The sequence below is a fragment of the Antechinus flavipes genome, chromosome 4 (genome assembly GCF_016432865.1).
Source record: "Antechinus flavipes isolate AdamAnt ecotype Samford, QLD, Australia chromosome 4, AdamAnt_v2, whole genome shotgun sequence".
In the NCBI taxonomy this organism is placed as follows: Eukaryota; Metazoa; Chordata; class Mammalia; order Dasyuromorphia; family Dasyuridae; genus Antechinus; species Antechinus flavipes.
The window spans coordinates 475,214,544-475,241,001 of record NC_067401.1 but is presented as its reverse complement, the minus strand read 5'-3'; the positions used below and the strand labels follow the sequence as shown (position 1 = coordinate 475,241,001).

The window sequence follows — 26,458 nt, the reverse complement described above, 5'->3', positions numbered from 1 at the left end:
AGATGTGGAATTGATAGTTGAAGATGCAATCCTGGGAGATGGCAGAAAGGTTAGGATTAGCTAAATAAATTTGAGATTCATCAGCAGAATCAAAGCAAATGGATGAGATCACAAAATGAGAGCGAGAAGAGGGTCCTGGAGGCCCTGCAGGACACCCATGGTTAGCAGGAATGACACGAATAAAGATCCAACAAAGAGACAGAGGAAGGAAAGGAGGGAGAATTATCATGAAAGCCCAGAAAGAAGAAAGTATCAAAGAGAAGAGGGTGATGGACAGTGGTAGAGGCTGCAGAGAGGTCCTCATCCAACAAGGATGGAGAAAAGGCCATGAATCTGGCCACTACAAGATCATTGGCAACTAGAGAGAAACAACATGAGCTGAATGATGAAGTCAAAAGCCAATCTATAGAAAGACTCAAGGGAGGAACAGTTTTCTCAAGGAGTTTGGCCACAAAAGGCAGGAAAGAGAAGATTTGGCAACGATGGATGGGTGGATCAAGTAAGTGAAGAAGAGACATGGCGTGTTTATAAGCATCTGAGAATCCAACTAGAAATATTTTTCCAATTATTTAAGTCTGACTTTATTTGTGTGAAAACTTTTTTGTAATTTTGCTCATATAATTCCTTACTTTCCTTTGGTAGGTAGATTCCCAACACAGTTATCGATATTTGGAGCAGAAACTCTTTTCAGTTATGATTGACCATCCACAAATAAGAGGCTTTATGATTTCTAATCAACCCTACCCAAGGTTTAGGTTTACCCAAGGATTAGGAGGCAGTGTTGGGGCAGAAAAGAACTCACTTTGCCTTTTATTTTGGTCTATCCAGAATATGTCTAAATCAATTTACTCTTTTCAAGAATTGAAGCAAAAAAAAAAAGTTAAATAGCTTAGCTGTCTCTTGATCATTGAAGGATCTATTTGGAATGTATTGGTATCTTTTTATATCAATGAATAGTGACAAACCTCAGAGCAGATGGTCTGAGGACCAAAGTGGTGCTTGTGAAATGGCCCAGACTGGCCATTTATCTGAAATGGTCTGTCACTACAGAGCAGAGGAGACAACTCTGCTGGGGACCAGTATACATGATTGCGCTCAGGTAAAATAGGTAAAACTAACTTCTCTTAATACTGTATGAAAGATAAAGACAAATGCTACCTGTCTTATCACTCCTTCTTTGCTCCCTTTGCTGGATCCTCTTCCAGGTCATACCCTCAGAGCTCTGTCCTGGACCTTCTTCTCCCTTGGTATGATCATGATCAGCCCCCATGGATTTAATTGACATCTCTATGCTAATGATTCTCAAATCTATTTAGCTTGCCCAAATCTCTCAGCTGATCCTCAATCTTATATCTCTTTCAGATTTCTCAAATTGGATGTCTAATAGACATCTTAAACTCAATATATCTTTTCTTTTCAAATCTTCTGCCCCAGCTTAGAGATCTAAGCCTTCTGTTACAGTTGACTATCTTAGTTTAGGATTCAGAAAATGTGACACACGCCCAAGATGCTCTCTGGTATGCGGATGCAAATTAATTTGATCTAGAATAAAAGATAGGCTAAGAGCAAGTTCTCCACTCATCTACTTTAAATTCCTGTTGCTTTTATGCATCTGTCAATGGCAAAACCCCAGAGCCCCTGTGGCTTATGCTTCTCCTTACTTGACATCAAAATTAATCTATTTTATTTTTAGTGATTGCCTACATCCTTAATTTGGTTAAGAAAATTTCCCCTAGACATAAAGATATTAATTGTTGTTCAGTCATTTCCAATTCCTTGTGATCCCCTTTGGGTTTTCTAGGCAGAGATACTAGTTTGCCATTTTCTTCTCTACTCATTTTACAGATGAGAAAACTGAGGCAAACAGGGACATATCTAGGAAGTGTCTGAGGCCAGATTTGAACACAGGAATGGGGTTTCCTGATTCTAGGCCTGACACACTCTCCACTGTGCTACCCAACTGGCCCCAAATCATAAAGTTCACAGCTTAAGTGGGGAGACAATATGCAAACAAACTATTTACCAATGATATAGACCCCCTAAATTGTGGATGATCACAAAGGAAAGGCCCTAAAATTAAAGGGGATTAGGAATGACTTCCTAGTGAGTGCAAGGAATAATGCTGTAAAAAATGACCCTGGCATGGGTTCTGTCAATAAAAAGTTATTTAAAAAAAAAAAAGGAATGACTTCCTTAGGAGGTGGGATTTTATTTGGGACTTAAAGGAAGCCAGGTACTCTAGGAGGTAGCCATGAAGAAGGAAGGCATCCCAGACATGGGGGACAGCCAGCGAAAATGCCCAAAGTTAGACAATGGCATGTCTTGGGCAAGGACATTGGATTGAGGAAAGGAGTTAGGTGCAAGAAGAATGGGAAAGCACAAAAGGCCAGGCCACAGAAACAGAAGCTCTTGCATTAGTTGGCTCCTAGAAGCAATAGGGACTCAGTGGAGTTTATAGAGTAGGGGTGGGGAGAGTGGAATGACAGATCTGTGCACTTTGGCAGCTGAGTGGAGATGGACTAGAATCGAGATTAGGTTTTATAGCTGAAGAATCTGAGGTAAACACCCTTGGCCAGAATGATACTATGTATAATACTAAGCTAATAAGTATCTGAGGCTGAGTTTGAACTCAAGCCTTCCTATCTATCCCTAGCTGCCTTTAATCAGCCACAGTGATTAAAATAAAACCACCTGTGCCCCTTAAACTCTTCATAATCTTTCCAGGAGTTTATAATCCCTAGAAATGTTTATTATATTCCATTTGTTTACCACAACTTCAGTATATAACCAAAAAGATTTGTCATTAACAATTGATATTGGGTGTAAAATGCATTACTCAGGGGCAAAAGATAACTAGTAAGCAGTATGATACTGGTATGGGCTGTATGCAGGAGTGTGCCGGCAAGTATTTAACAACTGGCTTTCCAAATGTTGCCAGGGTACACTTTTAAGATTAATCTGCGTTATTAACATTTTCTCCATCACTTTCTTAAATCTGGGTGATCAACTAAATGATAAATCAAGCCCAGGTTTGTAGCATTTTCTGAGGTATAAAAGTGCTCCTGATGAAAAATTAAATTAATTAAATTTTAAAATTAACAACTGGCTCTTAGGAGCCAGTTGGAGCTGGCTCCAATAAACTCTTCCTTTTTATTTGTACTTGTTGGGTATCCTAAGGGATCCAGAAGTACTTCAGTCACACTGACAGGAGGAAATCCTCCCTGACCCAAGCTCTGAAGTCTAGAGACTGCTAAACACCAGGCAAGAGTTAAAATTAGATAGCTCTATACGAATCACTCCCAACCTTCGTTCCCTGGCTCAATCTTGCCCAACCACTTCCTCATGCCTCAGGAAGATAAATTTGTGTGCCTGGAAGAGGGCAGAGGCTTGTGCCCATGGATAGCCTGGCACTCCTGATTCAGCTCGGTATTGGGAGGGACGTGGTCCTCTCCCTGTAACTCACCATGGCAGCAGTGCCAGCCCAGTTCTTGACCCCAAGCTCTCTCATTCGTTCTCTCTCCTGGCCTGGGACATGTCACCAGGATTGGGACATTCCACTTCCCCATACCCAGTGCTGCTCAAACACATGCCAGGCCTCTTTCTGGCATCAGAAATCCGAGAGTCTGATGCCCACAGTCTCTGGCTTCTTGGTCTCACAGCTGGCATGGAAGCTCGGTCCCTCCTATGCTATCTCTTTCTCTGTCCTTGGCCCCAGAGGGGATGATTCCTCCACTATCCACTGTTACACTTACCACTTTTCCCATCGGCAAGGGTGAAATGCCATTTTGGAAAAGAATAGGATCGATGCAGTGCCAATAATTTGAGGGAAATGGAAAACAGCCAGTACCCTCTTGCCTAAAAACAATCCATTCTCCCCCACCCTCAAAGAACCCTCACTTAATCTGTCCATCCTTTTTTTCCCTTTTTTCTTGAATTTTTTTATTTTCAAAACATATGCAAGGATAATTTTTCAACATTGACTCTGCAAAATCTTGTATTCCAATTTCCCTTCCACTTCCCTCCACCCTCTTCCCTAGATGGCAAATAATCCAATATATATTAAACATGGTAAAGATATATGTAAATCCAATGTAGGCATATGTATTTATACCATTATCTTGCTGCACAAGAAGAGTCAGGTAATCTGTCCATTCTTACTAATTCTCATTCCATCTCTTCCCTGTTGTAATAAAATTTCTTGAGAAGTTGTCTCCACTCCTTTTCTGTCCCTTATTGTGTATAGTCTGACTGCTGACCTCAACATTCAACTGAACCTGCTTTCTCCAAAGCTCCCAAAGCTGCTCCCCTCACTGCTCGCCCTCCCCAGGTCCCCCCTTCCTAAATTTCCTCTCACAGTCAAGGAGAAGGTGACTCTAACCCCAACCTCTGAGGGCCCCGGGCTCACAAACCAGGGGTTACTCTTGACTCCTTTCTCCCTATCCCAGTCATCCATCCCCCATATACAGTCAGTTACCAAGCCCTGTTGCTCATGCCTTTGTAACGTCTCTTAAATCTAGCCCCTTCTCTCCTCTGACAGGCCCCCACCCACCCTGGTGCCCTCATCGCCTCCGTCCTGGACTGCCACAACAGCTGCTGGGGCGCCGGGTCTCTGCCCGCTTACTCCGTCCCCCTTTGCAGGTCATCTTCCCCCAGCAAATGTCTGACAGTGGGCATCTTCCTCTCTCCATTCCGCCATCTCTGGGGGCCTCTGATCGATCTCCAGGATCAAATATAAAAACTACCATTGGCTTTTACAGCTATTTATAACCTGGTCTCTTCTTCCCTTTACAATCTGTTTACATTTTACTCTGTGTTTTCTGGAACCCAGCAACATCACCCTCCTTGCTCTTCCTCCTTCATTTGTTTGAACTGGTGAATCTTTGTGCCTGGATATCTCTCCCTCTCCCTTTCCAATCCCTATTTTCCTTTCCTCTCTATTTTCCTCCCTCTATCTCTCTGTCTCTTTCTGTGTGTGTGTGTCTATCTCTGTGTCTCTCTGTCTCCCATTCTCCCTTTCTCCCCCTCTCTGTCTCTGTCTCTGTCTCCCATTCTCCCTTTCTCCCCCTCTCTTCTTCTTTCCTCTCATCTCCTCCTCCTGGTTTCCTTTCAGTCTTAGCCCCAGTGCCCCATTCAGTAAGAAGCCTTTCCCCCTTTAGCTATCTCCAGTTAGCCTGCCCACATAATTGTCTGTATGTTGCCTCCTACGTTAGACCGTGAGCTCCTTGGTTTGCAGTGCTATAGAAGTGTGAGCCATTATAACAATATTTTTATTAATATATTAAATATATATTTATTATATGTACATCATATATATGTCTCTACACATGCATATATATCTCCGGAAAGTGCTTAGTGCAGTGCCTGGCGTGCTGCTTATTATAAATGTTTATTGGCTTGACTTGATTCAGTCACCTACCTAGAGCTGTAGCAGGGAGGACTAAGCAGTTACCCATTAGTGGCCCAGTGGTAAGCTTGGGCCCTCCCTCCTGCTGGGCCAATGTATGGCCCATAAAGATATCTTGGATATGTGGAGTACATGAGGGTTTAAGCCCCCTACACCTTTGGGATGAGGAAGCTTCATATGAACAATATGAAGAGATACCCAGGAGGCCAGACAGGAAGGATGAGAGCAAGAGGAAGGTGGCCAGTCATCCTTTTGGCCACCTGAGCCCGGGGAGGGCAGAGTGATGGGTTGTGATACATAGCAGCTCCCATCTTAACCCCACCCTCACTTCTGTCACCTTGAGTATTGCACACAGGTCAATGAGTGCCAGCCCTGCCTCCCTGAATAATCTTATCCAGCTCCTACACTGCAGGCTCCTCAATACATCCATGATGGGATGTCCAGGCCAGTCAGTGCGAAGCTCACTGTCAATATGGTCTTGGTGACCTTATCCTGAAAGCTGTTAACGAGTCCTCCTGAAGTGAAGGCCGCTTGGTTCTCAGTGAAATACTGACTGGGCGCCAAAAACGTTAGCATATGCAGTTCCCTGTCCTGCCAGAGCACAAAATCCGTCCTAATGGACCCGAGCATCTAGTGCAGTTCGTCCAGGAACCCTTTCAAGTCCACCAGGGAGGAGTTCTCCAAAATAAATGGCACCGCTCTGGGGCAGTGCAATCCACTAGTGATGGGAGGCCCCTCGCTCCCAGCTATTTCTCCCCTCCTTTGAGGAACAGCGGCAGCTTTGGGCTGGGGAAATGATGTGATGGAACAGCAAGAGGGAATGGTAGTGATGGTCCAAATGAAAGGGACAAAGGGACGCCCAGGAGGGGGACAGCTCCTTGCTGGCCTGGGTGCTGATTCTTTCCACCTTGCACTAATAAGGGGAAGCTGTGGCCGGACAGCTTGGAAAGCTGAGACAACAGCTATAACAAAACCTAATTCCCACTGGCTTCTCCATTCCATGCTCTTGGGTTGTATTGAGCCATAAACCATGAGCCCAGAATTAATTCCTCCATACCTGATGACCAACGCCATGGAAAGTATGAATCAGCCCCACTACGGGAACTGTGTTGTTTACACTTTTTTGCCTGGTCAAGGAAGTGTTCAAATTGTATATAATCTAGAATTCTCGGATTCAGAACAAACCTATGTCTAGGGTAGGGAGAGGGACTTAGTTCCAGGGTCTAGGAGACAGTGGATGTGAAGCTATTCAGTAGATGTTCACGCTTTATTATTCTGCTTTGTCTCCCTGTTATTAAGTATTGGCTGTTTATTCAAAAATTTGAAATTACGTAAAAATTCTGCATGCGGTATTGTAGCCCGCTGTCTGCTCATGTGAGGAACCACCTTCATTAAGCCAAGGAAGTTGCCCTCGCTAAAACAGAGCATCTTCTTCAACAAGAGACAGGAGGCACCAGCAGGTGGGGGCTCGGAGCTAAATTCTGACTTAAAAAACAAAAAAGATTCACAGCTCTTCACAGGTCCTGGTCAACAAGGGCCAGCACCCATAGAAAGGAGGTCTGAGAGGCAGAAGGTGGACGGGTCTACACCAGTGGGAACACGCAAACCTCCGAGTGAGTGGGCAGGCCAAGAAGCAGTCGACAGTGACACCTGCTGGCAAAGCCAAGAGAGCAAGAGTCTCCCCTTTGCCTACTCTGAAAGTCCTAAGGCTTGATTTCTGGCACAGTCTGGCTTGGGCTAAGTGGGCCCTTCCAAGTGTTCTCAAGTAAACCCAACAGCTTGGGAGAGTGAGCCCTGGGAAGTCCAAGCTAGCTGCAAGCCAAGTCAGTGGGCCTCCTGCTCCTCTGGGCTTCCTGCTCCCGTGGGTCTCCTTCTCCCGTGGACCTCCTGGTCCCATGGAACTCCTGCTCCTGTGGGTCTCCTTCTCCTGTGGACCTCCTGGTCCCATGGAACTCCTGCTCCTGTGGGTCTCCTGCTCCTGTGGGCCTCCTGCTGCTACGGCCTCCTGGTCTCATGGGCCTCTTGCTGCTGTGGGCCTCCTGCTCCTGTGGGTCTCTTGTTCCTCTGGGCCTCCTGGTCCCATGGGCCTCTTGCTGCTGTGGGCCTCCTGCTGCTGTGGGCCTCCTGCTCCTATGGGCCTCCTGGCCCTGTGGGCCTCTTGCTCCTGTGGGCCTCCTGCTCCCCTGGGCCTCCTGCTCCTATGGGCCTCCTGGTCCCATGGGCCTCTTGCTCCTGTGGGCCTCCTGTTCCTGTGGGTCTGGATCGGCCCCAATTTGCCTCCAAAGGAGCCTTCTCCAGCTGGCCCAAAGCAGCGGCTCCCACCACAGAAGGGATTGCCTTTATATGGCAGTCGGGGTTAGGTGGACATGATTAATGGATAAAGTGAACCAAACATCATGGGTTGCACTGACAAGCTGAGACCTGTTTAAAAAGGCCACGATCTCCCCCTGCATCCAGTTGTCCTGGGCTCTACCTGGTGGAGGGGAAAGTGAGACTGGTGACTTTGCCCAGCCTCCCTCCCTCCCTCAGATCCAGCTCACCTGCAGGTATCAACTTCCCCATGGCCCTCTAAGCATGGAGGACAAACAACCACAGCAAAAATGGGAAAAACAAAGGTGCTGGGCTGCACGGGGCTGTGCAGCAGTGGGGGCAGCAGCGCACCTGGGGGAAATAGGGCATCCAGCGGCTTCTGCTTGGGCTTCAGTGTGTGATCTTTGCCAGGGAGGTCAGTCATGAAAAGGAAGCCTGGGCTTGCAGGCCAGCAGAGGCGGGGGGCGGCCAAAACTGCTCCAGTGAGCCGCCTTTCGAAGCTCTCCACCTCCCAGGGCCACGCACCCCTACCAAGGCCGGGAGTAGCTACAGCCACATACACCATGAGCCGGACTGCAAAAAATCTGCATTTCTCCATTTTTGAAATCCAGCTGCTGGCCCCTCAGACATCAGTGATTGCATCACCATCTCTGAGGTTATTTCTGCTCCCCGGATCTTGCCATGGGATCTTGCCACGGGATCTTGCCTTGGGATCTTGCCACAGGATCTTGCCACGGGATCTTGCCATGGGATCTTGCCATGGGATCCTGGATTAGGGAAATAAGGCAGAATTATGCCCAGAATTATAGCATGGTTTCCTCCGCACTCCAAGTTCTCCGGGGAAGAGGTTGAACAGGTCGGCCACATTTATTAAAGACATGCTAAGGGCTGAGGAGAACAAAGAGAAAGCTTTTGTCCATCTGTGCTTTTAGGGATACTTAGTTTCTGTTCGATAGGGAAAAGACGTTCCATCACCCCGCAATAAGTCAGCAGGAAACGAGCCCTTGACTATCTGGGCAGGTTCTGAATTAGGGTTCAGAAACCGCCAATACCCATCCTCCAGCACGTCTAAAAGGCAGCTCATGAGATTTGGGGGCCATCTATCACTATCTCCTAGAGACGCTGGTAACTGAGGTGCTTTCACAGGTTAACCGCCAGGTGGCACTGATAGCTATTTACTGGGGAGTCCACAGTCACCCTGGGTTTCTGCATCCCCGGATGAGTAAAAGTGCTGTATAATCTCTCTGGGGACCAAAAGCTCTCTATGACTTGCCCCTTAACTCTGCCTCTCCGTATAAGGTGGGAGGGACCAGTTTTCTTTTTTGAGTTCTTGTGTTGCATTTCCCCCCAGTTACATGTAAAAACAATTAACATTTGTTTTTAAAAGTTTGAGTTCCAAATGCTCTCCTCCTTCCCCTCTACCCACCCTCTCACTGAGAAGATAAATAATTCCATATACATGTAGTATAGGGACTCCTTCTCAAGGGGAATCATCTGCCCATTTCAAATTAGCTCTGAGCCCCCGCACACTTGCTAAGCCCACGAAGAAGCCGTATTTCAATAAGTATTAGTGGCACGACTTTAGTGTCATGGCGCTGGTTCTACACAAAAGGAGGCAAGAGTCTCTAGAAACAAAAAAAGAAAAGTCGCCTCTCCATAGTCTTATCAATCAAGTATTTCTTAAAGGCCTGCTGTGGACTGGGTATTCTGCTGGGTCCCAGGTGCTACAGATGCCAATATAATGAACAACCCCTATTCTCGGAGAACTGCTAGTCTTACAGAAGAGACAACTAGAGCTTCTAATGGTTACATGAGCATAAAAAGGATAAATACAAAGTCATCGACTATAAAGTAAGTGGGGAGGAGGAGAACTTGCAGCTCGATCCGTAGGTGTGCCAAACGTAGGGAACAGCAAGTACAAAGACGTGGACTTGGGAGACATAGTGTACCATGCAACGAAGAGAGGGACCATTGTGACTTTGATCTCAGAGTACAGGAGGGTGAGTGATATTTAATGAGGCAGAAAGGGAAAGCTGGGGCCAGGTTGTAAAGGGTTTTAAGAGGACACAAGAGCCAGAGAACACAATGCTTAAAAAGACATCTCCTGAAACTATGATGGGCTTGGTGTGGTGATTTAAGGCAATTCCCATAGATTTAGAATGGAAAATGCCATCTTCATCCAGAGAAAGAACTACGGACACTGAATGTGGATCAAAACATAGTAATTTTCATCTTTTTTTATTTAGTTAGTTTTTTTTCCTCTCATTTTTTTTCTTTTGGTCTGATTTTTCTTGTACAATATGACAAATATGGAAATATGTTTAAAAAGAATTGTACAGATTTAATATATATTAGATTACTTGCTGTCTTGGGGAGGGGGGAGGTTAAGAGGGAAGGAGAAAAATTTGAAACACACAGTCTTACAAAGATGAATGTTGAAAATTATATGTATTTGGAAAAATAATACACTATTGAAAAATTTTTAAAAAGACATCTGAGCAGCTGCTTTCCCCTGAAGTCTCTCTACACCACCTCACCCTCCCCCATAAACATAGACTGGCTCTAGACCCAGAAGTTATAGTCAGCACACAATCTGAGCAAGCACTGAGTACAATCACACACACACACACACACACACACACACACACACACACACACACACACACCCTCTTCTTGTTAGTGGCCATCTGTTTTCTGCTGAAGAAACTTCTTGTTGTTCAACAGTCAGTCAGCTTTACTCAGTGGACCCAGCACCTATCCCCCTCACCCTCTTACTGGTCCACCCTAGTCTTGGGTGTCCTCTGGTACTCAGTCCCTTATTCATGAAAGGAAGCACAAAATAGGAAAGGGAGTGTGTGGTTACAGTAAACACTTAGTAAATGCATTGTAACTCAACATCAAAATCTAACCTTTGTACATAAACTTGTTTTGTTGTATGTTTCCCTAGACTGATGTTCCTTTTTTCCTTTTGAACTCAAACACCAAATAAAATGAGCATTTCCATATACAGAAGAGAACAGAGAGATTTGTACATGAGATCGCACTATATACAGCTTTTCTTTTTTACTATAACACAAATTCAGTGTTCAAATTCAATTCAAATAAATTCAAAATCAAATCTATTGATTATCTCCAACTTATCCTGTCTAGATTGTGTTTGTATATGGTTGTCTGCATGTTGAAAGCTTCACCTCATTCACTCATTCTAATTCACCTGAGAATGTGTCGATATATGCATAAAATAATCTTTTTTGTTTTTTTGCTGTCTAGATTTTCTGCATCACTTATCATCCCTTCTCGGGATTGGGGTTGGTGTTATTGCCGTGGCTTTCATTGTTCTGTCGATAGTGGTCGGCATCCTATTTTACAAACGGAGGTATAGTGGAAGCTTCTCTTTATGTGTTTTATTACTCCATATTCAGTGCATGGCTTTCAAATGGCATGTATTTCATGATTTGGGTCCTGCTAAAATATAAAGGCAGATCTAAATAGTTAGAGAATAATTAATTTTTAATAGCTATTTAATTGCTCATGGATAGGCTGAGCCAATATAATAAAAATGACAATGCTACCTGTTAATTTACTTATTCAGTGCCATGACAACTAAACTACCAAAGGACTTCTTAGAGCTAGGGAAAAAAATAATACAATTCATCTGAAGGAACAAAGAATATCAATTTTTTAAATGAAAAAGAAGGCTTAGCAAATACTTGATCTATGACTATTCCATAAGACCATAATCATCAAATAATTTAATACTTGTTAAAAAGCAGAGAGGTGCACAAAATTATAGAAACAAACAAGCACAGTATCCTAGTGTTTGATAAACCCAAAAACAACTTGACAGAAACTGGTGGGAATACTGGAAAAAGTATGGCAGAAATTAGATATAGACTAATATCTTACACTATATACATATATATACATATATATAAAATACCTACACACATACACACACACACACACACACACACACACACATATACACACACCAGCTTTAAGTGGATACATTTGAGGTGTAGAATGTCTTGAGTTCTTATGTGCAGAATAAGCATTAGACTATTGTTTTTTTTAAATCAGTAACTTGATCATCTATTGTATATAAAATGATATCCTTTCTAAAACATCTTTCAGGGAACTATTTCAGGTTTCCAGAGTTACAGTAACTGATAGAAAAAGTCGGGGGAAATCATCCAGTACCATAACGGATCCACATTGCAATGGTCTTTCTTTGTCTCGATGTTTTCATTCTAGTGGATTACAGGTAGGGCCCACGGGTTTCATTTTATCAAATAACTATGGAAATGGCTTTATTATGATATTCATGTGAAACGATTGCCTCCCTTCCTTATTCCCTTGTTGTTTGACGCATGGTCACTATTCTCATATTCTCATATATTGCCCCCAAAGTCAAAGTCATCCAAAACCCCGAGGGTCAGTTTCACTTTTCTACATTGCCTCCCACCTCAGGGACCCTGGCATTTCAGTTGCCCCCAGAACTCCACTTGGGTGCGTAGGAGACTTTTTGGGCAACATGATTATATAAGCTTCTTGTGAGTAGGGATTGTTTCCATCTCTGTAAGTGTACCCACATTTAAAGGCTCTTCTCACCCAGGAGGAAGGAGAGTTATTCTCTGCAGAACAGGCCTGGGGAGGGAGGGGCTGTTGGCAGGGATGCAGCCACAGGTTTCTTGTTCAGGCCTTGTTCAATTAGAAGTCCCCAAGGTTCTCTCTCATTGTGGGATTCTCTATAGAAAGTTACAGACATTTCAGCGAGGTGGATCCCAGCTCAGTCTGAGGAAGAACTTTCTGCCAGAAATCTCTAGGGAAGACCTGGGTCTTATCAGGGGCCTATAAGAATAGAGCAGAGGACACCTTGGGAGGCTCTGGGATTGGGCTGATATCCAGAACTTAGAGCTCTTTGGCATTTACAATGTAGATTTTGTGATGAAATAATTTCTTTTTTTGTTTGTTTGATTCTGGTGGAAGGCAATCATGGTGAAGTGACTTGTCCAGGGCCCCACAGCTACTAAGTGTCTGAGGCTGAATTTGAACTCAGACCTTCCTGACTTCAGGACTGATGCTCTATCCACTAGAGTGCCATCTGGCTGTCCCTCATGTCATGTCACCTAAGAGAACTACTTTAATTGCCTTATTTTATTTTTATTTTTTATTCTTAAAATGTTCATTTCTTCATTGGTCAAAGAGAAAGAAAGGGCACATTTTTCTGCCATTCCTTCTTACATATAAATAATAACAAGCAAATCTGATGGATATGGTGGGCACCTGGGAAAATTGGGCCATGGGAGTTTATTCCCTCAGCTTGCTTTGGAAAGGCCAGAGCACCAACTTTTGTGACAGAAAGCCCTGAGTTCAAATCTAGCTGCGTGAGTTCCTCTATTTGTTTAGGACACTGGCTTGCCACAGCCTTTTAATTCCCTTCCAGTGTCAGGTCTCTGAGCCTCCTGCTTTACTGACCAATCTATGTCCCAGGATCTCCGTGCACTCCCTCTCCACTGAGCTCGGGGCAGTCAGCCTAGGGGACTGGACCACACTTGCCTTCTAGCTCCCTGAACTCATCCCATTAAAGAAGCATCTTGTGATAACTGACATCGTCAGCCTTTCCAACATGGGTCTCACCATTGCACGTGAAGACACCATAACTAAATCAAATCAAATCATTGTATTCATAAATTTGAAGGTTTTTCAGTTTGGAAAGTAACGAATAATATTTTCTTTTGTCATAGGCCTCAAGAGGTAAAGAATTAGAACTTCAAGAAGGTACTTGAGAAAAAAACTCCTGTGCACTGAGGCACTTTCTTATTTGTATTTTGTTGTGTCCATGTCTTAGAAGTGTATGAGAATGTAAATTCCTTGAAGGCAAGGGGTGATGGTATTCCTCTGTGTCTCACACAGTATATTCCTTATCATAAATGCATAAGAAATGTTTGTTATGGGAGTGAGAAGGTATGATAATAGAACACTTTAGGGGACAGTAACAAAAGAAGGTGAAGGCCAGTGTCATCCAGTGGGCACTAGAGATTCTTTTCAGATGTTCCCGCATTGGGAAACAGCCAAATCAAGTGGGGGATGATTGTCTTAACTCCTATGTTTAAGGAGCCATTTACTGGGAAGGGAACAGTATCTAAGATCAAACCAGTTTAGAATAATGCCTGATGTATAGTAAGTGCTTAATAAATGCTTATTATAGATTTTTATCAAATTATATTATCAAATGCTTATTATTGGTTGGTTGATGTGGTTTGTGAGACAGAAGTAGAGTTCGGGGACAGAATTTGGTTGAGGGTAGCATGCTATCATGGCAATATCCATGGAGTTTAGCCTGGCTCTGTATCTCCTCTCTGTGTCCCCACTTTGGCTTTTGAAAGGGGGCCTTCACTTGCTTCTCTCAGTCCAGGGTTATGGTGTGGATCCATATCTGTTAGGAGCCATAATTGAGAAAGTGAGTGATAATGAAAGCCCTAGCCAAAACCAGGTTGGAAGTTTTTTAATCCAAATTGTACCAATTGAGCTGCTCCTCCATCCCATTCCCTGTCAAAGATGACCGGCCCATGAGCATCATCCATGGCAGTGAAGTCAACGAAGCCAATCTTAGGCTCCATTCATTCATCTTAACCCAATTTTAAATTTCATAAAAATGAAATTTATGAAATTTAACTGTATATTGGTAGTGTATTTTCAACTCACTGTATGGAAGATGCTATTTTTTTTCATGAAGCTGTTAGACAATCCACAGTTAAGTACAGTGTCTTGTACATAGTAAGTACTCAATAAATGCGACCTATGACAAAACAAAATGTTTGTTACTTTCCAAACTGAAAAAACCCCTTCAAATTTATGTATGCAATGATTTGATTTAATTTAGTTATGGTGTCTTCATAGGCAATGGTGAGATCACAATAAATAAACAAAGAAATAGATAAATGAATGAATGGACTTGATAGAAAAAAAAACACAAGATGCTATGGGATTCTTAAGTGTTTGGGGTAGGGGGAAGAATGAGAAGAGGGTCCCATCCCACAGCTAAGTAGCTTGATTATAATCTTTTGTTGCTGAGTTTAATTTTGCTTAAAACAATCTTCTCTACTGAACATGAAAGCCTAAAGAATTCCCCACTTTCCTGGGTAGAATAGAGGGAGGACTTACGGCAGGATGAGTAGGGAGATGAGACTACTGAGGTTTTAAAGTAATGAACTGCCCTATTGACTCCAAACTGAAAAGATCCCCCCATTCCTTTGCTCCTATAATTAAATCAGAACTTGGATTTCATCCTTTGCTCATATAATTAACTAGAATTTGATTCTCAAATGTTGATGCTCAGTCTTCAATGTCATTTTTTATAGCTCTTCAAAAAAGTAAGCGAAGGGATTTGGACTTTGTGATGACCTCCATAACTTCAGACACCTCGGACAATGGGAGGAGCATGACTCCAGACCGGAGTTCCTTGTCATCATCCTTATCATTGATTTCTTTTTATAGCCAAAGCTTAGAAATCTCTAGGGACTGGTTTTCTGATGAAGAGGGCTCCTCAATGAAGAGCAGCCTCATGGACAGAGTGCAAGTGTACTTAGACACCATGGATACTTCTGAAAACCTTGAACAATTTCAGTGTGGCATGGCAGTCAATGAGGATCAAAAACATCTCGTCTTAGAAAAGGCAAATCAACAGAAAATGCAGATGCCTCAATCAGTCTCTATCCCTCTTGAAGTTTCTTCTGGCATCCCATGTCCACTAGTATCAAAGGATGACCCCTCCAAAGTTTCCAATAATATCCCACCACAATCACACACTGATGCCGCCAATGTTTCTTTTGTCATCTTGTGCCCACCACAATTAAAGACTAATGCTTTAAAAACTACTCCTGACATCCTGGATCCACCAAAATCAAAGGAGCGCCCCTCCAGACCTTCTACTAGTATCCTGCTAAAATCAGTCTGTAGTGTCTCAAAAGCTGCTTCTGAACCTCAATTGAGCAAAACATAAATGGAAATTCTCATTTCTGAGCCTAAGAAGATCCAGACCAAGGAAGAGCTTGTTTTAAGTCTGTGGCTCAAAATAATTCTTCTGAAATTCTGAAAATAATTAGACAGAGCCTCCTTACCCTGGATCATACAACCTAAAATCGTGCCTCCGATGCATAGAACAAGCATCGCAGCACAGATTTAACTTACTTGTGAATAAATTATATTTAATTATCAGCACCTTATTGTATTTCAATATTTCTCTGCTTTATATTTATGAGAGAAATTTCTATATATAGTTCTCTTCTCTTTCTGACTCCTCATGCTACAAAAAGATACCATAGGAACATAAGGACAGTGTCAATCACAGGTGCTTATGCAAAAGAATATTAAATCTAGCAAATATATTCTTTCAGTGAATTTTTTAAAACACACAATTAAAGGTAAGGCAGGACTGGGTCTTTCAGTTCCTTGTAACTGATTTGTCTCTCTCAGTGCCCTACTACTGAGAAACACACACCTTCCAGTTTGTCCATTTAGAAGTCATCTCTAATGATCTTAAAGAAAGGAACTGCAGATGAGGCTGTTACCAAGGGACAATGACACTTTTCTTTTCTCCTCTCCTCCTCCTCCTCTCTATTACCTATCTGATAATTTCTGTCCTTTCAATCAAGGGCTGATCTCATATTAGTTTCCTGTTTTCCAAACTGGGAGGAACTACAAATGCCAGGGATTTTTGTGACCAGCCAAGCCCTTGACTCAATGAATATAGAGTCTCTGAAGAGCCCAGCTAGTGCAGAGCATGAGGTTGAGGAGAGTTGATTTTGTTAGCCCCTGAAACTCAAGGCAGCTATCAATTCAATTCAATAAATGTTTATTAAGCACCTACTGTGTGCCAGACACTATGCTAAGTGCTCGAGATACAAAAAGAGACAAAAGACAGTCCCTGTCTTCAAAGAACCTATATTTTAAATGGGGGAGGGAAGAGGAGAACAATATGTTAAATATATATTACATATATACATATATATGTATGTGTGTATATATAATATATGTGTATGTATATAACATATATGTATGTATACACACACATATATGTATGTATATAATATATATGTATATACACACATATGTATATATTATATATGTTTATATATATGTATGTATATATATATATATATACATATATATATATATATGCACACACACATAGAAAGCTACATATAGGATAAATAGGAAATGAGGCAATTAAGAGGGGTTGAGGAAGGCTTCTTCTAAGAGATAGGATTTTAATTGGGACATAAAAGAACCCACGGAGGGCAGTAGTTATAATGTAGGAAGGAACATAAAGCAGAAAGGGCTACCATCTGGAAGAATGGGGTTGGAGGAGAGAGGTGATTACCACCATAATGCAGATACAGAATCTTGACCTGTTTATCTCATTCGTTAAGTGAATATTTGATACATTCACTCTAGTGGAACTATCTCCTCAGAGTAATTTCCACATTTTATCACGCTGCACAAGAAAAATCAGATCAAAAGGGAGGAAAATGGGGACAGCTCTCTCCGTCACACATCTATGGGATTGGTCTGAATCCCCTCGTTGTTGAAAAGAGCCAATTCCATCATCACATAATCTTGCTGCAGTTGTGTACAATGTTCTGGTCCTGCTCACTTCCCTCAGCATCAGTTCCTGTCAGTCTCCCCAGGCCTTTTCTGAAATCCTCCTGCTCATCATTTCTTATAGAACAGTAATATTCCATAACATTCATAGGCCACAACTTACTCAGCTGTTCCCCAGCTGATGGGTACCCACTCAGTGTCCAGTTCCTTGCCACTACAAAAAAGCCCCTTCAATTTTACACAGACTGTCTATGAGTTACTGTGGCAAAAATAAGGGAGGCCCCAGGGATGCACCTGGGGCTGAACTTCACTGTGAGGTTTATTGGGCTGGAAACATCAGCCACACGTTGGCACTAATGTGCCCCATACCCTCAGCGGTGTGGTCAGACCTGCCAGGGCCCATGCTCCAGCTGGCTGCCTTTGAGAAGCCCTGTCCAGGCTGTGGAGATGCTGTGGAGACCTCAATGGGATAACAATTCCCACTCCTAGAGTGGCTCTGTGAGGGCAGAGGGAAACCCAAGGATTGCCATCCCCATTCATAGAAGAGCAAAGGGAGCCTGAGGAAGGCAAAGTCCTCCTGATGTTGGCTTCCATTATGTCATCTAAAATTATGTTTTCTGGTGTAGTCCTGGTCCCATCCTTTACTCGCTCCATGTCCCCAGGCCCAGTTTTCCCATCCAGGTAAAAGGGATAAGGAGGTTTGATGTTGCCCATGTCACAAATGAGAGAACAGGTAAATAGAAGAACCCTAGCTGGAGGACAACTTATTTGAAAAAGATGCAAGAGTTTTTGTAGGGACCTGCAGGTTCCCAAGTATCAACGGTGTAATACAGGGATTCAGTGCCAGACTTTTCCCCACTTCTGAGCTTAGAATGCATGATTTCAGGTCCTCAGGCTCCCCAGAGAGGGGAGTGGGCTTCAGTGGCTCCTCAGGTCCTCTCCCACTTTGGAGCTACAATCTCATGATGGTGACTCTTTTTCGATAACCCTTCCTTTGGCATTTCAGATTCAACACATCCCAAACTGGATTTATGTTTGTGCCCCTGCCCACCTTGGATGTTTTTACTCCTGGCGTTCCCTTCCTTCCAGCCAATTCCTTTTTAACCCTGGACCTTTGATTTGCTCTCCTTGCACATATCCTAAGTCACCACATCCTCCTGCTTCTGTCTTCCTGATAGCTCTGATATCCAGCTCTCTTCCTTTTAACTCCTCCAGGAACCAGTCTTGTTGGGGATCTGATCTCTTCTTACCCAGGCTACTCATTATTCTGGTTTCCTGTCTGGCTTCTTGCTCCCACCCACACCGCCCATAAGCTCCCTGATGCACATCTATATGAGCCTATGAGATATCCATCTTTTGTCCACAGTTCTGGTGGAAGCCCTTCATTGACCAAAGTAAGCATTAATAGCTGATCTTGGCACTCAAACACCCCCACCTTCCTCCTCAGCCCTCTACCCTACAACGGACTCAGAGCTACCTTTCCAGCTTTATTATCAAATTCCAGGGTTGGAAGGGATCTCAGAGGCAACCTAGACCAACACATCCAAAACTGAAAATCCTCTCTCATGTTTCCAATAAGACTTCCCAATAAGGGAAACTCATTGTTTGCTGAAATGGCCTAATGCACTTTGGGTCAGTTCTAATAAATCTACCTATTTATACCAGGTCAGGACTTCCTCCAGTTCTCCCATTTCTGTCATATGGGGTCATGTTGAAACTCTCACCTCCCCCATTGCAATAACCTCCAAATTCGTCTCCCTAATCCACAGCCGTCCTCCCCAGCCACATGTTTCTGCTCCGACAGATGTGTTCCTGGGCACATCTACTCTTCCCACTAATAGTATCTGTATTTTTGGGAGAGCTGCCCCAGGTTTACGGAGGAAGAACACTGTTCTATTACAGTTTTTTTAAAAAAGCCCACAAAAATTCAACTTTTATTAAATGCCTTTGCTTCAAATTGATTGGGTCCTTTGGCTGACTAGTTAAAATAAATACTTCGACAAGGGATTGTGCACTATGCTTTTGCAGGGATGAGGACCTACAAAGTATTTTGAAGAGGATAATAGTTTTTTTTTTGGGGGGGGGGCAGTACTCCTCTTGCAAAAGAAAGAAGTGCTCCAGATTCTGCACTAAAGCTGGCAGAAGGAATTTAGAAAGCCTGACTAGGGATTAAGAGTCCTTGGACCAGAAACTAAATATCCTCAGGGCACAGGTGGTGTTTGCATCTCGGCTGCCAAAAAAGGCAAAGATTTCAGAAGAGAGGAGGGGGTGAGGTGGGGATTTACAAAGTGAAATGCTGATTAAGAAGATGGTTTTAGATTTCTAGACTAAAGCTTAAAATATAAGAGTTACAGGCTCTTGGCCAGGCAAGGATGGAGAAAACATACAGTAGTGAGGACTTGTAAAAAAAGATATCTCCCTGAAGTTTGTCAAATCTGATCTAGTGATCTTTAAAAAGGGATAATAAAGGCAAAAATTACCTCCATATATCTGCCAAGCCAAATGCCAGAGGGAGTAGCAACTATAGCATAACATAGATTAGATTAGATAAAGCATTTATTAAGCATTTACTATGTACCAAAACATAAAAAGACTAGTGGCAAAAACACCCAGTAATTTGTAAGAGATAAAGTTAAAAAGAGGAGCCTGAAAGAAAATACTAGGCCTTGGAAAGCTTTCCATGAATGCGCACATTAAGATTTTGCAAATGAGCCTGATCCTGCTAAAAGGAAAAATACTGGATCTCGCAGATATTAATTAGACTTGATCAAGTCAGAATTAAGACTGAACTTTGGCTCTAATTGGAGATGCCTTCAAAAGGAACAGATTAAAATGGGTGGATGGGGGGCAACACAGAACTTAGGTAAAAAGTTCGGGTAGTTAGAGAAGGGAAGAATGGTGGTGATCCTTTGGGTGAAGAACTATATCAAAGTGATATAGTCTTGTATGCCTGCTTTTTAAAAACTCAGCTGTTTCTGAGCAAAACAAGCAGAACCAGGAATACATTGTACACAATAACAGCAAGAACTTGCGATGATCAACTATGAAAGGCTTGGTTCTTCTCGGTGGTTCAGTGATCCGAAGCAATCCCAATAAACTTTGGACAGAAAATGCCATCTGCATCCAAAAAAAGAAGTAAAGAGACTGAATGTAAATCAACACATGCTGTTTACTTCTTTTTTCTTTTCTTTTCTTTTTTTAATTGCTCCCATGGTTTTTCCTGTTTGCTCTGGTTTTTCTTTCCTAACATAATTCATAAAACAGTATGTATTAAAAATAAATATAATAAAAAACACTAAACTAAAAACTATTTTATTAAATGCCTTTGCAAGTTGTCCATGGATTGTCCAGACAAAAGGAAGAAATGGATGAGTTCAGGAAGATATAAAAAGCATGTCCTAGGCACCGGGGAACAGAGATAGAAACAGAATACTTCCTTGCCCTCAAAGAGTTTAAAGGGGGGACAGGAAGGACAACATGTGCTCATGTGAGTAAATACAAAATATATATGATGAAAATCCCACAACAAATACTCAGTAATTTTTTTGAGGAGGGGAGGGAAGAGGAAAAAGAGATATCACAAGTGGTGTGGAAAGGGAGGGAGATCAAGAAAGTCCTTGAATAGGCAACGATTCTTGAAGTGCTTTTTGAAGTAAACAAGTGATTATAAGAGGTAGAAGAAAGAAACTGATGCGGGTTGCGGTCCCTTTAAGATTTCTTTCTGATTCCCAGCCCCTCCTAGCTGATACATTATCAATCCAGGAAGCTAGGACCTTTGATTCACAAATATTGGTCAAAAGCATCCCCTTGAATCCCAATAGAAGATCTGGGCCTGTCCCAGCCCCAACCTGGATCTGAGCCAACTTGGGCTGCCTCAGCCCCCATTCTAATGATCTGCTCATGTTTCCCAACCCCACCAAGCAGACTCTAGCCCTCACTGAAACCCAGCGAGGAGCCAACTTGGGACTCCACCCATGGGCCCCTTTAGCTAGATCTCTCCTTAGAAAAGAATCAAGCTGGAGCCCTCTCTTTGCAGAGGGTCGAAACACGTTAGCACCATGCCTGGCACCCCAAGGACCCTCTGTGCACTGGAACCCTGTTTCCAGTGTCCTCTCATCTCTACCTTCATCTATGTCCTTAACCAGACTTTAACCTTACTTCCAAACCCCCAAATAAACCTCTTTTATCAATCTAGCTTTTTGAGCCTGTAAATTCCTTTAAAGGGACTCTCGGGGGTTACTAGACCTCATTTAACTCCATACCCTTGCACCGAATCCAAAGGGGTTGCAGGGGAGCCTTATTTGACTCCCTGTACCCCGAACCTGCCACTAGACCTCAATTAAACCCTAATTTCATTTAGGTGCCCCATATCTAGACCTCATCAAAACCATTCCAAAAATGGGAAGCTTCAGGGATGAGATAATGGACAGAAATTACTTTGCTGATCTTAAAGCACCATATGTCAGTTGTTCTAACAATAATAACTAATAACAATTATTGTTGTTGTTGTTATTACTCTCTCTCTCTCTCTGTCTTTCTGTCTCTGTCTCTGTCTCTCTCTCTCCCCATGTCTTCACATTTTCCCTTCTCAAAAGTATTTTGCTTTTGACCACTAACTCCTCAATCCACCCTCCCTTCTATCAGCCCTGACCCTTTTCTCATTCTTTAACGTAGAAGCTGCTAAATCATGTCGGATTCTGACTATGGCTCTGTAAGGGTCCATTAGAGAGGTCAGGCAAGCCTGATTGAGATGGAGTAGGCCAAAGGTCTCAAGGTCCCCAAATGTGATTGGAGCTGAGTACTTAGGGACTTCCTTCATGGGTGGGACCTCCAGCCTTGGCGGGAATCCTAAAATCTCACTCTGAGATCTCCTCAAGTTCAGCAGGTAATCTTCATCATCGATTGGCTTGTGCCTGTGACCTCGTGGACCCCATATAAGCCAGACCAGGAAGCACTCTCTCTCTTTGCCAGCTCTTTTCCCACCTGGAGCTTGACCATGGAGAATGATACCAAGATAGTGCAGGAGGTCATAGAGTAAGGTGTAACCACGTGAATAAAGTCTAAGCTTGTTTGCCCAGTGCTCTGTTGTGCTCAAACTGCGTCCGTATGAGATAGCAGCCGCAGGATTCTGGGGACCTCAAAACAGAGTAAGATTGATGTTATATTTACCAGATATTTCTCTGATCAGGTCTGGGAATTAGGATTGATGAGCGGTAGTTGAGTGCGAGAAAGGCCTCAACATGGCTCAACAATATTGAATTGTTTTTTTTCTTTTTGAAGTATTTTTTTCCTTGAACTGAGAGCTTTGGAATTAGACTATATAAAGTTCCTGGGAGTTTTCATTTGGACATCTCTTTTAGGAGGTGGTTGGTGGATTCTTTCAATTTCTATTCTTTACCCTTTGATTCTATGATATCAGAGCAGTTTTTCTTGATAATTTCTTAAAAGACGATGTTAAGGCTCTTTTTTTTTTTTATTGTGATAATCTAATAATTCTTAAATTTTCTCTCCTTGATCTATTTTCCAGACCAATTTTTCCCCTCAAGTTTCTTCTGTCTTTTCATTCTTTTGATTTTGTTTTATTGTTTTTTGATGTCTTGTAGTCATTAGTTTTCACTTGCCCAATTCTGATTTTTTCCCTGAGGCAATTAGGATTAAGTGACTTGCCTAGGGTCACACAGTTAGGAAATATTAAACCTGTCTGAGACCAGATTTGAAATCGGGTCCTCCTGACTTCAGGCTGGTGCTCTATCCACTACGCCCGGGGTCCTCAAACTTTTAAAATAGGGGTCCAGTTCATTGTCCCTCAGACTGTTGGAGGGCCGGACTATAGTAAAAACAAAAACTTTATTTTGTGGGCCTTTAAATAAAGAAACTTCATAGCCCTGGATGAGGGGGGATAAACGTTCTCAATTGCTGCATCTGGCCCATGGGCCGTAGTTTGAGGACCCCTGCCCTATGCCATCTAGCTGCCCCTCCAATTCTAATTTTTAAGGAATTATTTTCTTCAGTGAGCTTTTGTATCTCCTTTCTCTTTGGGCCAATTCTATTTTTAAGGAATTCTTTTGTTTTTTGTGTCTCTTTTTCCATGTAGTCAATTCTGCTTTTGAAGGAGCTCTCTTCAATAATCTTTAAATCTTTTTCTAGTTATCCACTTCTGCTTTTTAATGAATTCTTCTGGATTTTTATGTTTCTTTTAGTTTGGGAACTATTCTATTTTTTAAGGTATTATTTTCTTCAGTGTCTTTTGTGTCTCCTTTCCCAAGCTGCTGACTTTTTTTTTTCCATAATTTTCTTGCATCTCTCATTTTCCTCCCAATTCTTCCTCTAGTTTTCTAATTTGATTTTTTAAAATCCTTTTTGAGGTGTTCCAGGAATTCTTTTTGCACCAGTTCACTTTTTTTTTAGGCTTTGGATGTAGCAATTTGGGCTTTGTTATCTTCCTCTGAATTTGTGTTTTGATCTTTCTTGTCACCATAGTAACTTTTCTATGATCAGGTTCTTTTTTGTGTTTGCTCATTTTTCCAACCTTTTTCTTTCTTTAGAGTTATTTGGGATTAAGAGACTTGCCCAGGGTCATACTGCTATTAAGTATCTGAAGATGGAGCTGAACTCAGCTTCCCCTGATTCTGGAGCTGGTTGCTCCATCTATTGCACCACCTGGTTGCTTTCCAGACTATTTCTTGACTTTGAACTTTATGTGAAAGTTGGGCCCTGCTCCCAGAATGGATGGGACACTGTCCTAAGCTTTAGGCTTTTTGTGCAGCTGTTTGTGCAGAGTTGGTTCTAGGGATCTGTGAGTTTTACCTTCTTCTAGGATGATATGATCTAGGGAGAGGTATGGTCACTGCTCTCCTGGTCTGTGCTATTTGTCTGTGAGTGATCATAATAACTCTTTCCTGCTCTGGAATTGTGATCAGGTTCCCAGCCCTGTTAATGCCCCTTCTCACCCTGGAATTATGACCCAGATACACATTTGGGCAACGTAACAGGGTCCTGCATCCAGGGCCATCTAAGACACTGTAATCTCCTTATCCATCGTCTAAACCTTTTGCCATCTGTGTCCCAAGACCTGCTGTTGGCTTTCCAGGGCATTGCCAGCGTTGGATAGTATACTATCCTCACCTTCTGGGCTGGAAAGTTGTTTTACCCTATTCTTTTATTAATTCTATTAGTCCAAAACTCATTTTGAGATGCTATTTTAAAGTTGTTTGGAGGGAAATTTGAGAGCGCTCAAATGAGTCTCTGCATTCACTCTGCCATCTTGGCTCTGCCTTCTCAAGCAGTGTTTAAAAGGTAAAACAGAGATGTGTTAGTAAATATTTAACAATCAGAGTGTAGTTGGGGACGAGGAAGATGTATGCACATATATTATTAAGCTAAGTTAATATATTATTAACACTTTACCACGATTAGACAATCAATAAAACATTTCAAGCACTAATTTGGCAGTTTTGAGGTATAAAGGCTCACACTGAAAATTTAACAGTTGGCTCTCAAGCAGGTCAGAGCTGGCTCCAGCCTTCCCCTGGAGGAAAGCCCGTACCAAAGCTCAGGGAAGAGAGATGGAGTGGTAGGTGTAGGGCACAATAAGAAAGGCCATGGGGTCCCTGTAAGGAAAAAGAAGATCACTAACAAGCATGAAAAGGCGGCCTGGAGCCAGGTTGCAAAAGGCCTTTAAGGCAAACAGAGCCATTTACAGTTGGTCCTGGAGGCACTGGGAAACCACACAAGTTTATTAAGTAAGGGAGTGAAGTGGCTGGGCCCACACTTAAGGGAACTCGCTCTGGCAGCTCTCTGAAGAATGGATCGAAGTGGGGAGAGGCTTGTGTCAGAGACCCATGAGGAAACTATTGCAATTTTGTCCAAGTGGGAGGTGAAGAGGGCCTCGAACCAGGATGTTGGCTGGAGAAGGGGAGAGTTGGAGAATTATTGGGAGCGATGTTGTGAAGATAGAAATGAGATTTGACAAGTTGATTTGCTATGGAATCTCAATCAGTTTGTCAATAAGTGATGGCTCAGTGGATAGAGTGTGAGGTCTGGAGTCAGGAGGACCTGAGTTCAAATTCAGCTTCAGACACTTTCTAGCTGAGTGATCCTAAACAAGTCTCGGCTTTATACTCTCTGTAGCATGACTAATGATTAGCAGCAACTCCTGAGACATCCAACACATCTTTATAACAAACATCGACGCTCTAGCACTACTAGGACTTATCATTGCTGCAACTGGAAAATCAGCCCAATTTGGCCTACATCCGTGACTGCCTTCAGCCATAGAAGGCCCCACCCCTGTCTCAGCACTGCTACTCTGCCTGTCTTAATATCTTCATTTGTAAAGTGGGGATAATGGTAATAATACCTACCTCCCAGGGTTGCTGTGAGAATTAAATGAGACAATAATTGTAAAGTGGTTAACATGGTACCTCGAACATAGTAAGTACTATTTAAATGCTAACTATTATTACTTATTTAAATGCGTAAGTTACTATGTACTAGGTGGGCTAGTACAAAATCAAAAATTAAATAATGCTTGCTTTCAAGAAGTTTACTTTTTTTTTTGAGGAAAATGATTTCTATATCTAGATAGACCTAGATGAGAGAGATAGCGAGTGAAAGAAAGAGACAGAGACAGAGAGAGATAGCGAGAGAAAGAGAGAGAGAGACAGAAAGAGACAGAGAGAGACAGAGACACAGAGAGAGAGACAGAGACACAGAGAGAGAGAGAAACACACACAGAGAGAGAGGTGATAGGTAATACATATATAGAAAGATAATAGCTACATAGGGAGATAATAGATGGGTAGATAGATAGATGGAGGGATAGATGGACAGATAAATAGAAAGATAGACACGATAGATAGATAGATAGATAGATTTATTTTGGTTCTAGTCCTGTGATCTCCCTGTACAAATGCAGATCAGTACCTACCCCTAAATTCAGAGTTTCAGAGACTTGTAGTTCACACATCCAAGATGGGCCTGAAATATGTTGTGAGCCCAAATTATTTCTGATTCCAAAATCACTACGTCCATGCTTCTTCTTGAATATATGACATATACAAAGTGAGTGCCAGGTAGTTGAGAGGGACACTAGCAACAAGGGAAATGAGGAATAGCAGGGGCACTTGAACTGTTCTG

At 42.6% G+C, this 26,458-nt stretch overlaps 1 protein-coding gene across 1 annotated transcript in view; it reads left to right on the top strand.

Moving 5' to 3' along the window:
• The window catches only part of C4H1orf185 (chromosome 4 C1orf185 homolog), a 34,239-nt gene extending 18,302 nt beyond the window's left edge, over positions 1 to 15,937 (top strand). Inside the window, exons 4-7 of the mRNA XM_051999718.1 lie at positions 10,985 to 11,090; positions 11,849 to 11,978; positions 13,462 to 13,495; positions 15,079 to 15,937. Of these exons, the coding sequence (XP_051855678.1) occupies positions 10,985 to 11,090; positions 11,849 to 11,978; positions 13,462 to 13,495; positions 15,079 to 15,719 (911 nt within the window). The 3' untranslated portion in view covers positions 15,720 to 15,937. The remainder of the gene's footprint in view (positions 1 to 10,984; positions 11,091 to 11,848; positions 11,979 to 13,461; positions 13,496 to 15,078) is intronic.
• Positions 15,938 to 26,458: the final 10,521 nt, after the last annotated feature.